This window comes from Tachysurus vachellii, chromosome 13 (genome assembly GCF_030014155.1).
Source record: "Tachysurus vachellii isolate PV-2020 chromosome 13, HZAU_Pvac_v1, whole genome shotgun sequence".
Lineage (NCBI taxonomy): Eukaryota > Metazoa > Chordata > Actinopteri > Siluriformes > Bagridae > Tachysurus > Tachysurus vachellii.
The window spans coordinates 5,277,873-5,291,232 of NC_083472.1; the positions used below are offsets into that span (position 1 = coordinate 5,277,873).

Sequence of the window (13,360 nt, forward strand, 5' to 3'; positions counted from 1 at the left end):
AAATATACTTTGCGGAGTTTTCTTTGTACTTCAATTTGTGTCCACAAAATTTGTGTCTACAGTACAAACTTTGTGTTGTTGTTTTTTTCTTTATTCGCCGCTCCTCTGTTTTTCATTGTCCAGAGATTAGTGAGTTGTGCGTCAGTAATAATGGTACACGGGGAAACACAGTGCTCTGTGTGTAGTTACAGTAAATGGACTAAAGGAAGCTTTTTTTCAATGTTTTTTTTTTTTTATCCGAGTTAATCAAGGAACCGTTTCAGCCATACTAACAATTTAATCTCCGCCAGGTTGAGATCATTACTCCAGAAATAAAAACCGCCAGGGTTTTCTACATAATTAAAGTCAGCATGTAATTTCTATAATGTGAAATATAACTCTCTCAACTTTACTACTAACAGGATGATAAAGTGATCAAAGCAAAAGTGAGCGACATTCTGTCAGAGATCTTCAAAAAGATTGGCTCCAAGGAGAACACTAAAGAGGTGAGAGCTTGTCTAGGTACACTCGCGTTCTACATGTGGAGTGAAAAGGAATCTACAAGGAGTAGATGTTTACCATCAAGTATCAGTAATCTCTCTTTCTCTCTCTCGCTCTCTCTCTCTCTCGCTTGCTCTCATTCTCTCTCTTGCTCTCTCACTCTCGCTTTCTATCTCTCTCTCGCGCTCTCACTTTCTTGCTAACTCCTGTACGCTCTCTTGCTCTCACTTTCTCTCTCTCTCTCTCTCTCTCTCTCTCTCTCTCAGGGCTTGACAGAGCTTTATGAATATAAGCAGAAGTATTCAGACGCTGACTTGGAGCCCTTCCTGAAGAACACGTCTCAGTTTTTCCAGAGCTACGTTGAGCGCGGTCTCCGTATGATCGAGTCAGAGAGGGAGGGGAAAAGCCGTCTGCAGAGTTCTTCAGGTAAAAAATAAATAAATAAATAAATACATTTTCGCACACAATCACTGATGGTGTTACAGATGTACCTGTTGTGTTCATATTGGCTGTTACTCCTTGTGCCCGTGGCCTGTCCACATGTCCAGTGCCCAATACAGGCTTCTCTATTTATTTAATGTTTTAATCAAATCAAGGAGAATCTTAAACTACACTGGTGAATGGGAAGAAAATGCAGGTGGAAAAAAACAGCTATAATATTGTAGAGAATATTCAAGACACTGGACATGTGAAATCCAGCAGTGATCACCGTTAATGTACATATGATACATGAAATCATTTATTCACTCTTGATCTCTTGATATGTCTTGATCCAGTGATTCCTCAGCACAGTGTGGATTCTGCGTACCCCTCCAACCACAGCTCCATGTCAGTCAGCAGTAACGGGGAAGATCTGAAACCCGCTGTTTACTACGAGAGACTGAAGATCCTCCGGCAACGACACGGCCTCGAGAACTCGAAGGTTTGAACCACATGTTATTATCAAATATAACCATATTTGGGGCTTTTACACCACAGAACAAGAAATGAATACAAGACCATAATATTTTTTTTAATAAATGCATGACAAATAAATACAAAACAATTCGCAGTATAAATAACGATTCACACAGAATAAAGGATAAACTGTATATTAATTCTTCTTATTTCAAATAAGATTTATTGGGGAACAAAATTGTATTAAGGTAAAAAAAAAAAGATCTTGCTGTATTAGAAATAGCCTCTAAAATTTCTGATCTTTGTCTCATCCTCAGCAACAGCAGCAGCAGGAAGATGAGCGTCCCTTGTCCTCCCTGCTGTCCAGGCCTCCCCTGGCCTCCTCCACCGACATGCTTCACAGTAAGCTGTCTCAGCTGAAGGAGACACGAGAGTCACAGCTGCAGCAAGAGCAGTCGCGCTCGCACAGCCCGGGCCGAGCCTCCTCGCCCGCCTCCAACCTCGATGACCTCAAAAAGAGGCTCGAGCGCATCAAGAGTAACCGCCAGTAAAGACAAGCTCCTCCCACTCCTGCACCTAGTGAACTACAGCTAGTTAACTGCTAACCTCCGTTAAGTCGCGCTAGTCTTTCTCACCACTGCTCTCAGCTCGGTGGGTTTTTTTCCCCCAGGTCTGGTTTATGTATAGATTAACATATTGAAAACAGGGGGGGAAAAAATAACAAATCCACAGGTTTGTCTCATTGTATAATATGAAGTAAACTTTTTTTTTTTTCGCTTGTTTAGTATTGTGCACAATTGTTTGAGGGTTTTTGTTTTTTTTTTTGTATATACTGACGGTCGTAACCACTCCAGGCTTTTCTGTGTTATGTTTAGGAATTACACTAGATGTGCAAAAGTGCTGTAATATGTGTTACCTGGAGATTTCCAGACATCCTCTCGTGTCCTCTTTTTTTTTTTTTTTTTTTAAAGGCATTTTACACAAAAATGTCCTCCTCTCCAGGTCTCCTCTGGGTTCCTCTGCCCATCTAACGTTTGCCATGGTTGCTTTTTCTGTCACTGAGGCGCTTGAAGGATTTACATTGTTTTCTTAAGTAATTTAAGGAGCATGGCATGAAGTACTTGATGTTTTTTTTCTTTCTTTCTGTAAATAGGTTGCATTGCTAAGCCCTGTTTAATTAATAATTAATTAACTCCATTTTTGGTTAATAATATTTCCAACATCTTGCACTTGAGAGCAGAATGTTGGTAGTTCTGACGCATCGTTTTTGTATTTCATTCGAGTAGTGTTTGTTGCTATTGAGTTTAAGTGTATAATCTATAGTGAAAATGGCAATAAAGATTTTTTTTAATATAATGTAACAAACTTTAACATGCCTTCTGTTCATTTATGGATAGCTTCTGCAAAAATCATTGGTGTTTATTTAATTGTTTAAACTCGCTTTGTTTATTTATTTTAGATTAGATTTATTTATTTATTTATTTATTACACTGCATGTACAGTTTATTCCAGTTTTCAGCTGAAGCTTCCTCTGCAGACTGAGAGACAACTCAAATGGTCCGGGTTGCTGATGGACTTTATTAAATACGTGAAACTAAGCGATTATTCAATTTTCCTTGAATTTGGCCGCGCGGCCGTTGGGTGGGTCGCCAAAGTACTAGAATGCTTCTAATACGTAAAAGAAAAGTAAGCTGGACCAAGTTCAAGGGAAAAGTGTTTATTGAAGATGCTTGTGTATCATATCATGTGTCTTCTGGAACTTAACCCAAAGGTACTGAATGTGTGACCAGACTTTATACCTGGTAACAAATGGCCTTCAAGCAATAGACAGTTAGGACCTACTGGTGAACTTAAAATGGACAGGACAGAAGGACCATCATGTGTATTGATCAGTTGATTTGCTTTACAGACAAGCCATTATGTTAACAACAGATGGGGCACAGGCACAATGTAATCAGACATTTGGTTCACCCTTTACAGTTATGTTATTTACAGGTATCAGCCGTAGATCACGAATGAACGTCAGGCGTTGATTATGCATGAAAGAAAGAGAGAAACAAGCCCTAGGAGTTTCTTGGTTAGATTGCCAAGAAGACCAGTCTGAACAAAACGTGTTTAGATGCAAAGGGGGAAAACATTTTTTTAATGTATTGTAGCTATCCAGACACTAGATGGTGCTATAAGGCTAACCAACAACCTGCTGGAAAAATGGAGGTGAATACTTGGGTGAATGGGGGTAGTTTACGTGGAGCGTACACCAAACTTATGATTTGTGTCCGTGTAACGGTCAGTCCAGGTACTGCATCAGTCTGGGATCTTTTCTCAGCATCATGTCCAGTTCCTGATACTTCTGTGGTGCTCTGTCCTTGTGACTAAAAGAGGCAAAAAACAAAAGATTGATCTCTCAGCCATTTCTACAGAAGAAATATCTGTATCGTGTGTCTATTTTTTCGTGTGTTTACAAATTGTTCAATTTTAGTCCCTATAGCATCAGTAACCATGGTAACTGAACCCCCACATCCTAAGACTGCGAGGGTTTTATCTTGTTTGTACCACAGCAATTTGCTGATGATTATTTGCAATGATGATGAGTATGAATAAGCACCTCCTCATGCTTTTTAGCCATTTTACTGTTACATTTAACGTTTACTGTCCTCAAATATTTTATCACTTACGTTCTAAAGGCTTACGAAGCACTGACACCAGAGACTTCTTCCCTAAAAGTGAACTAAACGTCTCCTGACAGAAACTGTAGCAATATTGAAGATCTTTCTTTGTTTAACCCGATTTAAATCATTATTTATCACAAGCCTTAACTTATATTATAACGATGTACTACTGTAGGTTACTATAGAAACGATAATGTATTCGAATAAGCGCATTAATGTAAAACTGAGATTTGTCAACATCTGGACTGAGATTCTGTTAGAGAAAATTAAACAGTTACTGACCAATCAGAATGAGGAATTCTGTAGCACTGTGGTAAAAATAATAATTCACCTTAATAACTGAATTCATTAAAAAAAAAAAAGTCCTAGATTAGGATGAGGTGAGTGTGAATGAGGTGAAGCTGCAGTGTGTACCGTCTGAGGCGCAGCTTCAGAGTGTTGATCCTGAACATGGCTTCGGAGCAGAAGGTTAAATACGCTTCCTCGTCCTGTTTTGTCAACTTGAACTGGTTCTTTTGGTACCACTGCTGTTTCCGCATGAGCTCCTTAGTCTCCTACACACACACACACACACACACACAGAATGAACAAACAAATCAGCTTTACATTTGTGGCATTTGGCAGACGAATTTATTCAGGACGGCTTAAATTTTTTATTCGGCATAAATCTTATTTTAAACAACTAAACAATTCAGGGTTATGGGCCTTGCTCAGTTAGCAGAGGTGGGAGTAAGTCACACATGTGCAAGTCACAAGTAAGTCTCAAGTCATGAATGTCAAGTCAAAGACAAGTCGAGTCTTTTTTTTAATATTTGTCAAGCAATTCTCAAGTCTCAAATTTGCGACTTAAGTCTGACTCGAGTCAAGTCGAGTCCCCCATCTCTGAATCATTTAACTCAAGTCTGAGTCAAGTCTCAAGTCTTGAATGTCAAGTCAAAGTCAAGTCGAGTCTTTTTTTAATATTTGTCAAGCAATTCTCGAGTCTCAAATTTGCGACTTAAGTCTGACTCGAGTCAAGTCATATGACTCGAGTCCCCCATCTCTGGTTATCAGTAGTCATATGCCTTAATCAATGAGCTACCATTTCCTACTTCAGTGTGATATGGTGTACATTCATTTAAAAAACTTGTCAAACTTCTTGTTTGGGATTCAAACTCGCAACCTTCCGATCAGTAGTCCGACATGTCGTAGATGTCGATATTGAGCAAATTGAGAGCTTCTAAAAGCAGGTTGGAGCTTTAGTGAAAGAAGCATGGCCCCTGTGTCTGTCAATCAAAAGGGGTGTGGCCTCTGTGCTCGTCAGTCTCAGTTAAAGGGGTGTGGCCTGTGTGCCAGTCAGTCAGAGTGACGGATGTGTGGTCTGCGTGTCTCACTGTTCTAAACCGAGACATTTGCACTATGATGATCTGACTGTATTATGTTCTTTTAGTTCTTAACAGGTCCAGCTTCATTAACACAATTCTAATCATTCCAGTTTATCCTGGATGCCAAAAAAAAACACAGACACTCTAAACATTTCAGTGTCACCTTTTCAAATCGAGCCTGAATGAGGTTGGCCCTGTCTATGAGTCTCTGCTTTAAGCTGTTGAGGCAGTCTGAATGGATCTGCAGTGCGAGCTGCTTGGTCAAGCTCTCCGGGTCTCCAAGCTGAGCCAGGTTTGGAGCCAAGATGTCCACTTCCTCGAATTCTTCCTTCAGTTGTTTCTCTCGGGCCAGGTTTTTCTAATGGAAAAACAAGACAATTATTGACAGGTTAGTTATTATTTAGCAGTAATGCGTAGAATGTTGTATGGGAGCAGAAGTAATTTTTTATTCAATGAATCTAAAATGTTTCTGTCATTAAAACATTTTAGGAATTTATGCTCCAAGCACTGCAAGTGTTATTCAGTGAAATTAGACAGAACTATGAAACTGAGTGAATCGATATATATATATATATATATATAAATATATATACATTTGTTAACAGGCTCTTGAAAATATGCCTCACCATCTTTTCCACATGCAAGCGTGCTTTCTCGTTCCTGGCCATGTCGTAACTGGAGATCTTAAACAGAATGCCGTTCTCCTCCTGGTCTCTAACCTCAAGGATATCCCTCACCTCACACACACACACACACACACACACACACACAAACGCATCAAATTCATAGACCGCTGATCCAGTAAACAGATACAAATAGAGGTATTTTGATTCTGATTAATAAAAACATCTGGAGAATTATTACTTCTTTCTCAGAGTTCTTGATACTGAATAAGATGTTCTCCTCCTCCTCCATCAGTGCCATGAGGGTCTGGTACATGTAATGTTTTGGAAAGGGTTTCGCATGCGGGTCCACCTGCAGATACACAGAGAAGAAGAGGAAGAAACTGATTCAAGCGATTCAATTAATAAATCATCGATTTTAGCTACTAGACAAAAGACTTCTAACCGTCTAGGCCGTCTTTATCTCTACGGCAAGCTGATGTACTCGGTTTCGATGAGAATTGTATTTATTATACAACTTCTCTGTTCCTTATTTAAACACTGACACCAAGCACCAAACAGATTGTTGTTGTTGGGTCTGTGTTGTCAGTAATGAAATGACCACTAGGCAGTGAAATGTTTGTGTTGCAACCAAACCTGAAAGCTAGAGACCATCTTGTCTGAGAAAGAGTCGTCATGATTAAGAGGTTTTACGAAGATGTCAAAATTTGGGATTATTCTGTCATCCTCTAGTTGGTATGTAACCTCAATTCGATTCTGTGAAATCTTGAATACTATTTCAGCCACATCCTTGCAAGCTGGTTTGGATCGATCTCTGTGGAATTTCACCACAACCTTCTGCTTAGAACACACACACACACAAACACACACACACACAAACATTACTGACTTAGTTCCTGTGATATATAAGAGCAAAAAGTGGGTAGTTGTTTGCAATTGTTATGTTAATGTGACTATTATACCACAAAAAAACTTATTTTTGGGTATTGTTTAGTAGGTGAAAGGTGTGTGTTTTATTATAACCTGAATGGCTCGCTGAGCTCCAGTTTCTGGAGCCAGCTTGACAGGTTCATAAATAACATGTCGGTGGTAGAGGAAATCAGGACGGCCCTGAAACGTCTCGGTCATTTCCATCGGCGTCTCAACTCGACTAAGCAAGTTATCGTCTCGTGCTTTACTGTAGAACTCCATGAGACGCTCTGTTTCAGGGACCAGAGTCACGTACCTGTGAGCTGCAAACAGCCGAGAATCTCAGTCAGTGTTTGGGTTTGTAATTTAATGAGATTTCTATCTTTGGCTTTATGTTTGGTTCAAAAGATTTTGAGATTTCTGTCTCATATATATATATATAGAAATTAATATATGTTAAAATGTGTCTAGATCCATATTCATTGGTTCACATTTAAGCTTTACCTATTTAAATTCATAATAAAATATACACATGTAAATATATATATATATGTCTGAATCGGTGGACAGATGGTTGAACAGCTGAAAGGATGGATGATGAATACGTAGATGGATGGTTGAATGGACTAATGGATGGATGGGTGGATGGTCTGATAGGAAGATGATTGGAAGGATTGGTGAATGTATGGATGAATGGATGGATGAGCGGATGGGTAGATGATTGGATGGATGGATGGATGGATGGATGGATGGACGGAACAAATGGATGGGTAGATGATTGGATGGACGGACGGACCGATGGATGGATGGATGGATGGAAGGATGGATGGATGCATGGACTGATAGCTGGATGGATAGATGGATGAATGGATAGATGGATGGATGGATGGATGGATGGATGGATGGGTAGATGATTGAATGGACAGATGGATGGACTGATGATTGGATGGATGGACAGACGACATACCTGAATCAGATCTGACGGCGTAATCAGATCTTCCTCTTTATTAACTCCCTATTTGTTTCCTCTATTTTTAGTTTCTTATTGATTATTAAAACAATGAACTAAGTCTAGTCTTAACTGCTAAACAGAGGGAGACTTTTCATCATGTAGCTTCAGCGTCTAACTCCTTCTGTTTTATATACAAACATAATACCAAACATAAAGAATTTACTTTTTACACAGAAGCGCCTTCCTGGTGCGAATCGCTCTGTAGTGACGTTGGTGGCTTTCTTCAGTTCCCTCTCCTGGAGCTCATCGTCTCGGTTTTCATACCACTCCTTCACTGTGTCGATCTGAGTGCCTTCACAGTGCACAAAAAAGAGAGAAATAAACTAAGCTAAGCTAAGCAAAGCAAAGCAAAGCAGGTTGACTGACCAATAACTGAAGAAGAGCATCAAGTATAATGTCACTCAGAGACTGAATACACACTTCAGCTGATTTGTGTCCATTTTACTATCATTAAGAATGTAACCTATTTTATAAACTTACATTCCAGGTCATCATAAGTAGTGAGTCTTGTGACTAATCCATCTTTCTGGAGATAAGGGGAAAAGCTCTCCAGCGTGGCCTTCCTGTAACGGATAACCTTCGACCCACCAGGGAAACGACCTTCCATATCTACCAATGCAAACAGTAGACACCAAAGGTCACAGAGGCCAAGACACAAAACACCATGTTCTATAGCACTGTCCTCACTCGTGTACTGAGGTTATTAAAGGTTATGCACATGACAAAATTACCTTCTTCAGAGATGTGGATTTGTGAAACCCAAGACCCAGGCATCTCAAAAAGCTTATTCTCTTCTGTCTCCTCCTTCAGAAATAAACACATCGTCTTTTTTATCAGAAAAAAAAGGTTACGGGTCTATTAAAAAAAATAAAAGGCCATTTAAAACATAGAGACTTATTTGGAACTGTTTAAGACAAACTCACAAGAAAAGGATCCTGTGAGCAACATAAAAAAAAAGTTAGGTAAAAGGAAGGAATGTTTTTTTAGAGATATTTTCTATATTTAATTCACATATGAACACAGAGCAGAATTAAATGAGCTTTTAGGTATATAAATGAAATGTAATTAAATTATTCATTCATTCATTCATTCATTCATTCATCTTCTACCGCTTATCCGAGCTACCTCGGGTCATGGGGAGCCTGTACCTATCTCAGGCGTCATTGGGCATCAAGGCAGGATACACCCTGGACGGAGTGCCAACCCATCGCAGGGCACACACACACTCTCATTCACTCACGCAATCACACACTAGGGATAATTTTCCAGAGATGCCAATCAACCTACCATGCATGTCTTTGGACCGGGGGAGGAAACCAGAGTACCCGGAGGAAACCCCCGAGGCACGGGGAGAACATGCAAACTCCACACACACAAAGTGGAGGCGGGAATCAAACCCCGACCCTGGAGGTGTGAGGTGAACGTGCTAACCACTAAGCCACCGTGCCCCACTAATGAAATTATTAATACATATATTAATTTTACTTACATCGTTCTGCTCCTCTTCTCCTGTAGCATCGAGTAGTGAGCTGCTACTGGGGCCACACAGCATGTACTCCCACTTCAGCACATCCTGCAGGTCAAATGTCATCTCCTGGAAAACAAGGCAAAAATATCTAGCACTGTTTTACCAGATCCAGACGACCAAACATAAATATGAGGTGAAAAAAAGCTTTTAATAGTCTATAACTTTTCAGTTAAACCAAATAAATCTAAGCTTACTCCCTTTTTAACGCCAGCATTTAACACTGGCATCCGCTCAGAAATCCACACATACTGACCTTACAGCCCAAGCGGCAGTCCTGCATGTTGACCCAGTAGTTCTCGTGGTTCCAGACGCTCTCGATGCCAAGGAAACTCGAGCTAGATGTTGGAAACCTCTGGCCCGAGAGCGGGTCGATAAAGAAGTTCTCTGATATGTCACGTTTGCCTGCTAGAACCAGAACCCAGCTGTGAATCCGGAGACCCCACAGAGGATCTTTAGGACGCTCCTGCTCCTGTCAGAAAGGAAAACGTAAAATCCATCAAATCTACTACAGCATACAAGCCAAAGTCATGTCAAAGTATTTCATTGGTGAGGTCTGAGTTCCAGTACAGCTAGGACTTTCACAGTACATGAAAGAAAAGTATTAACTATAAACTAGCAAACTTTTTTTTGCAATATTATAAAGAAATTTAAAACTCAAGCATAAACAGCTTGAGTCAAGCACTTTGTAAATGTGTAGAGATTTCTGTGGCCTTAAAAGGGTAAAGACTAAAACTCCATTGCACATTGTGATGGTCTTTGTTTTCATCTTATCTGTTATTAATACACGACACGACATCTCATACACGACACACAAGCATGCATGGGTCATAATCAGTAAGTCGAACCTCCTTTAATCTTGCGGCCTCCTGCTGTTGAAGGAACAATGCTTGAAGTTTCTGCTGTTTTTTGTCCTCCTGACGCTGCTCGAAGGTACTTTTCAGTTCTCGTGCAGGTTTAACCTTGTACTTCAGTTCCTCCTTCTGTTCGGGTGACTTCCCTTCATCCTATACACACAAACCATGACAAATGTCACTTGAGCTATTTTTCTGGAATAAATACAGTGTAACTGCATCAGTTATATACATACCGCCTTGAAGCAGCAGCTTGATCACTCACCGTGTCCTGAGGTCTGAGTAATGGACATTCCTGATGGCTCAGATCGAGTAGGCACATCTCTTTGACAGCGTAGCCGCTGACACAGTAAGCGTTGTAGCCTGCGCCAAGCAACATGCTGCAGAGCAAGGTGGAGAAATCAAAACACGTACCTCTTCGAGTCCGCACCACCCACGCAGGAGAGCAGAGCCGTTTTGGCTAAACAAATCACACAATCAGAAGAAACACATTACAATTGATTCTGAGTTGCACTGCAATGTAATAGCAATTTGTCTCTGTAAAAAAGATGCAGACTTTATGATCACACTTTAAGGCCACAGGGAGATAGTGTTGGCTTAAGTAGTTAAGGCTCTGGGTTGTTGATCAGAAGGTTGGGGTTCAAGCCCCATCACTGCCAAGCTGCCACTGTTGGGCAACTGAGCAAGGCCCTTAACTCTCCCTGCTGCAGAGGCGCTGCATCATAGCTGCCCCTGTGCTCTGACCCCAACCTCCTCAGTTGAGATTTGCAAAGAAAAGAATTCCAGTGTGCTGTAATGTATATGTGGTGATAATAAAGGCTTATAATCCACCGAAGCTGGTTAGATCTAAACCGATCTAAACCGTTTAACAGCACAGGTATCTCTCACCACTTCAGTTGGACAATCCAGCAGCTCCAAAGTTAAAAAGTCAGAGACGAAACTAGCACAGCCCTGCCAGTCATACAGCTCGCGGTACGGCATCAGCGTCCGCCGCAGTGTGGTGCTCACAAACTTCTGTTGTAGCAAAACAAGCAAAGAAACAAAGTTAGAAACAGTCCTACTTGGTCCTAAGAGCACCATTGAAATGCATGTGTGTACAAATGTATATAGTACGATATATTCATCTTAATAATAGTAGACAAATAATAAGGAAAGAAATGTGTGTGGTAATTTACCAGTACAGAAAACAGTGACTAGTGTCTGTGTTGGGAAGCTAAAGACAGCTCATGGTGTGGAAATACTGCACCTGCACTCCTAACTCATTGACTGGGCAGAGCAGCAGCGGTTTGCGATCAGGGTACAGATAGGAGTACTGAGCGTGAAGGTTTTCCGCCATGGACACCAACAGCTTCTCTTGAACCGAGTTCTCACTGTATGAGGCAGGACATTCATATGGGTCCATTTCAGCCTTCTGCTCTGATCTGTAAGAACGGAGTCAGTTTGGATTGCTGGGATTTCTGCATAATAGCAGTTAATAAACTTCAACATCAGCATCAACTTGGCTCGGTTTGCCTAAAAGCATTGCATTCATTTTAGCTACACTGGTGCTTACGTAGGATAAATTCATACTCTAGTGCATTCGGTTTAACGGACTGTTAAACGTACAGTTTGTATGTAAAGGGTATAAGTTTACAGGGTGCTGGTTAGTGGCATAACCGTAAACCATTTGAAAGGAGATATACAAATTCGATCTGTGGACAAGGGAGCAAAACTGGTTGTGTCTCTCTGGGTGGGAGGGTCTTTGAGCTCAAGTATGAGGAGAAGAGCAGATTTCCTCTGAATTACACCCCTCTGTGATTCAGCACGAGCAGCAGATTTAAAAAAAAAAAAAAGCTTAGTCGGCTTCACGTGTCTCAAAAGAATCAGCCTTCATCCTTCCCTGCTGGTAGATGAAGTCTGATAGTGAAGAGCACTAAGAGCAGGTGACCACATTGATGGAAAAAATAGGTGAAATATTGCTGTATTACACATTATTTTTTATAACCTTTCTTTCTTATATTTATGCTTCTACTCAACTAATATGCCAGAACACACCAAGACCTTTAAAGTCCTGTACACGGTGACCCTATAAACCCGATTCTGATTCCGATTCCGATTCTGACTCATTGTTCAAAAACTATTATTCAAAATGCAGCTGTCTTAAATTTTTTTTTTGCACAACATATACACTTTGTGATATTATTGTACAGTAAATATTTGCAACATCTGCAGTACCCCAACAACCCACCAGATGGCCACTGGTCTTTAAGTAAACAAGTGTGTCAAGGACAATATAGTAGGTTCACTGTCTCAGACTGTTTTAAAGTCCCAGCCACGTTAATTCGTGTACAAATATACATTCCAGTGCTGGAATTCAGGACCTCATGAGTTTTGTCCTACATTACCACACGATCAGAACATGTCAAAGCTGCTGTTTGTTATGTTTCTGTCATTGCAGTTAATGATTATAATGTAAACAGCTGTGGTGTTTGTGCTCACCACATGGCGTAACCATGATAATGGCCCAATGTAATGCTGAGCACAGAAGAACAAACACCAGTGAACTTTAGTAAACTCACAGATGGGAAGCCTGGAGATTGATTTGCTCTTTGCTTGGTGTCTGTTCGAGTTTTTCTAACTCCTCCAATCCTTCATCCTCTGCCTCCTTCTCCATCACATCCTTTTTCAGTTGGGCTTCTTCCATATCAGGCTCAACTTCACACAGCATCGTATAAACTATATTAGAAATTTTAACTTAATGTTATTAAGTTAACTTTCCCCTGTATCACCGGCGCTTTTCGGTTACCTTGGTTACCGGCGCATGCTAATGACGTCAGGTCCATTTAACACTTCCGGGATTTATCTATCTATCTATCTAGCTATCTATCTATCTATCTATCTATCTATCTATCTGTCTATCTGTCTGTCTGTCTGTCTCTCTCTCTCTGTGTGTGTGTGTGTGTGTGTGTGTGTGTGTGTGTGTGTGTGTGTGTCTGTGTCTGTGTCCTATCTATCTATCTATCTATCTATCTATCTATCTATCTATCT

The 13,360-nt window shown here is 40.5% G+C and overlaps 2 protein-coding genes across 4 annotated transcripts in view; one reads left to right on the plus strand and one right to left on the minus strand.

Moving 5' to 3' along the window:
- ckap5 (cytoskeleton associated protein 5) overlaps positions 1-2,086 on the plus strand; it is a 29,771-nt gene extending 27,685 nt beyond the window's left edge. For all 3 annotated transcript variants that reach the window (XM_060884729.1, XM_060884727.1, XM_060884728.1), the window contains 4 exons: positions 402-485; positions 747-906; positions 1,257-1,402; positions 1,695-2,086. In XM_060884729.1, coding sequence (XP_060740712.1) covers positions 402-485; positions 747-906; positions 1,257-1,402; positions 1,695-1,928 — 624 coding nt within the window. In that variant the 3' untranslated portion in view covers positions 1,929-2,086. The remainder of the gene's footprint in view (positions 1-401; positions 486-746; positions 907-1,256; positions 1,403-1,694) is intronic.
- Positions 2,087-3,118: 1,032 nt separating this feature from the next.
- Positions 3,119-13,117, minus strand: ccdc135 (coiled-coil domain containing 135). Its single transcript, XM_060885347.1, has 17 exons — positions 12,892-13,117; positions 11,580-11,754; positions 11,222-11,347; positions 10,599-10,793; positions 10,328-10,486; positions 9,736-9,951; positions 9,444-9,548; positions 8,686-8,758; positions 8,435-8,563; positions 8,118-8,246; positions 7,057-7,265; positions 6,670-6,870; positions 6,275-6,385; positions 6,037-6,147; positions 5,574-5,768; positions 4,461-4,600; positions 3,119-3,749 (listed from the first exon to the last, which is right to left on the minus strand). The coding sequence occupies exons 1-17, from the start codon at positions 13,038-13,040 to the stop codon at positions 3,665-3,667; spliced, it is 2,508 nt and encodes an 835-aa protein (XP_060741330.1). The 5' UTR covers positions 13,041-13,117; the 3' UTR covers positions 3,119-3,664.
- Positions 13,118-13,360: the final 243 nt, after the last annotated feature.

What these genes read in the sequence shown, in the direction of transcription:
- ccdc135 (XM_060885347.1), bottom strand. Translation starts at nt 13,040, where the DNA reads ATGCTGTGTGAAGTTGAGCCTGATATGGAAGAAGCCCAACTGAAAAAG. An exon ending in AATCTCCAGGCTTCCCATCT is followed by an intron (nt 11,755 to 12,891) that starts GTGAGTTTACTA and finishes CCGTTCTTACAG; the next exon opens with ATCAGAGCAGAAGGCTGAAA. An exon ending in ACTGCCGCTTGGGCTGTAAG is followed by an intron (nt 9,549 to 9,735) that starts GTCAGTATGTGT and finishes CTTGTTTTCCAG; the next exon opens with GAGATGACATTTGACCTGCA.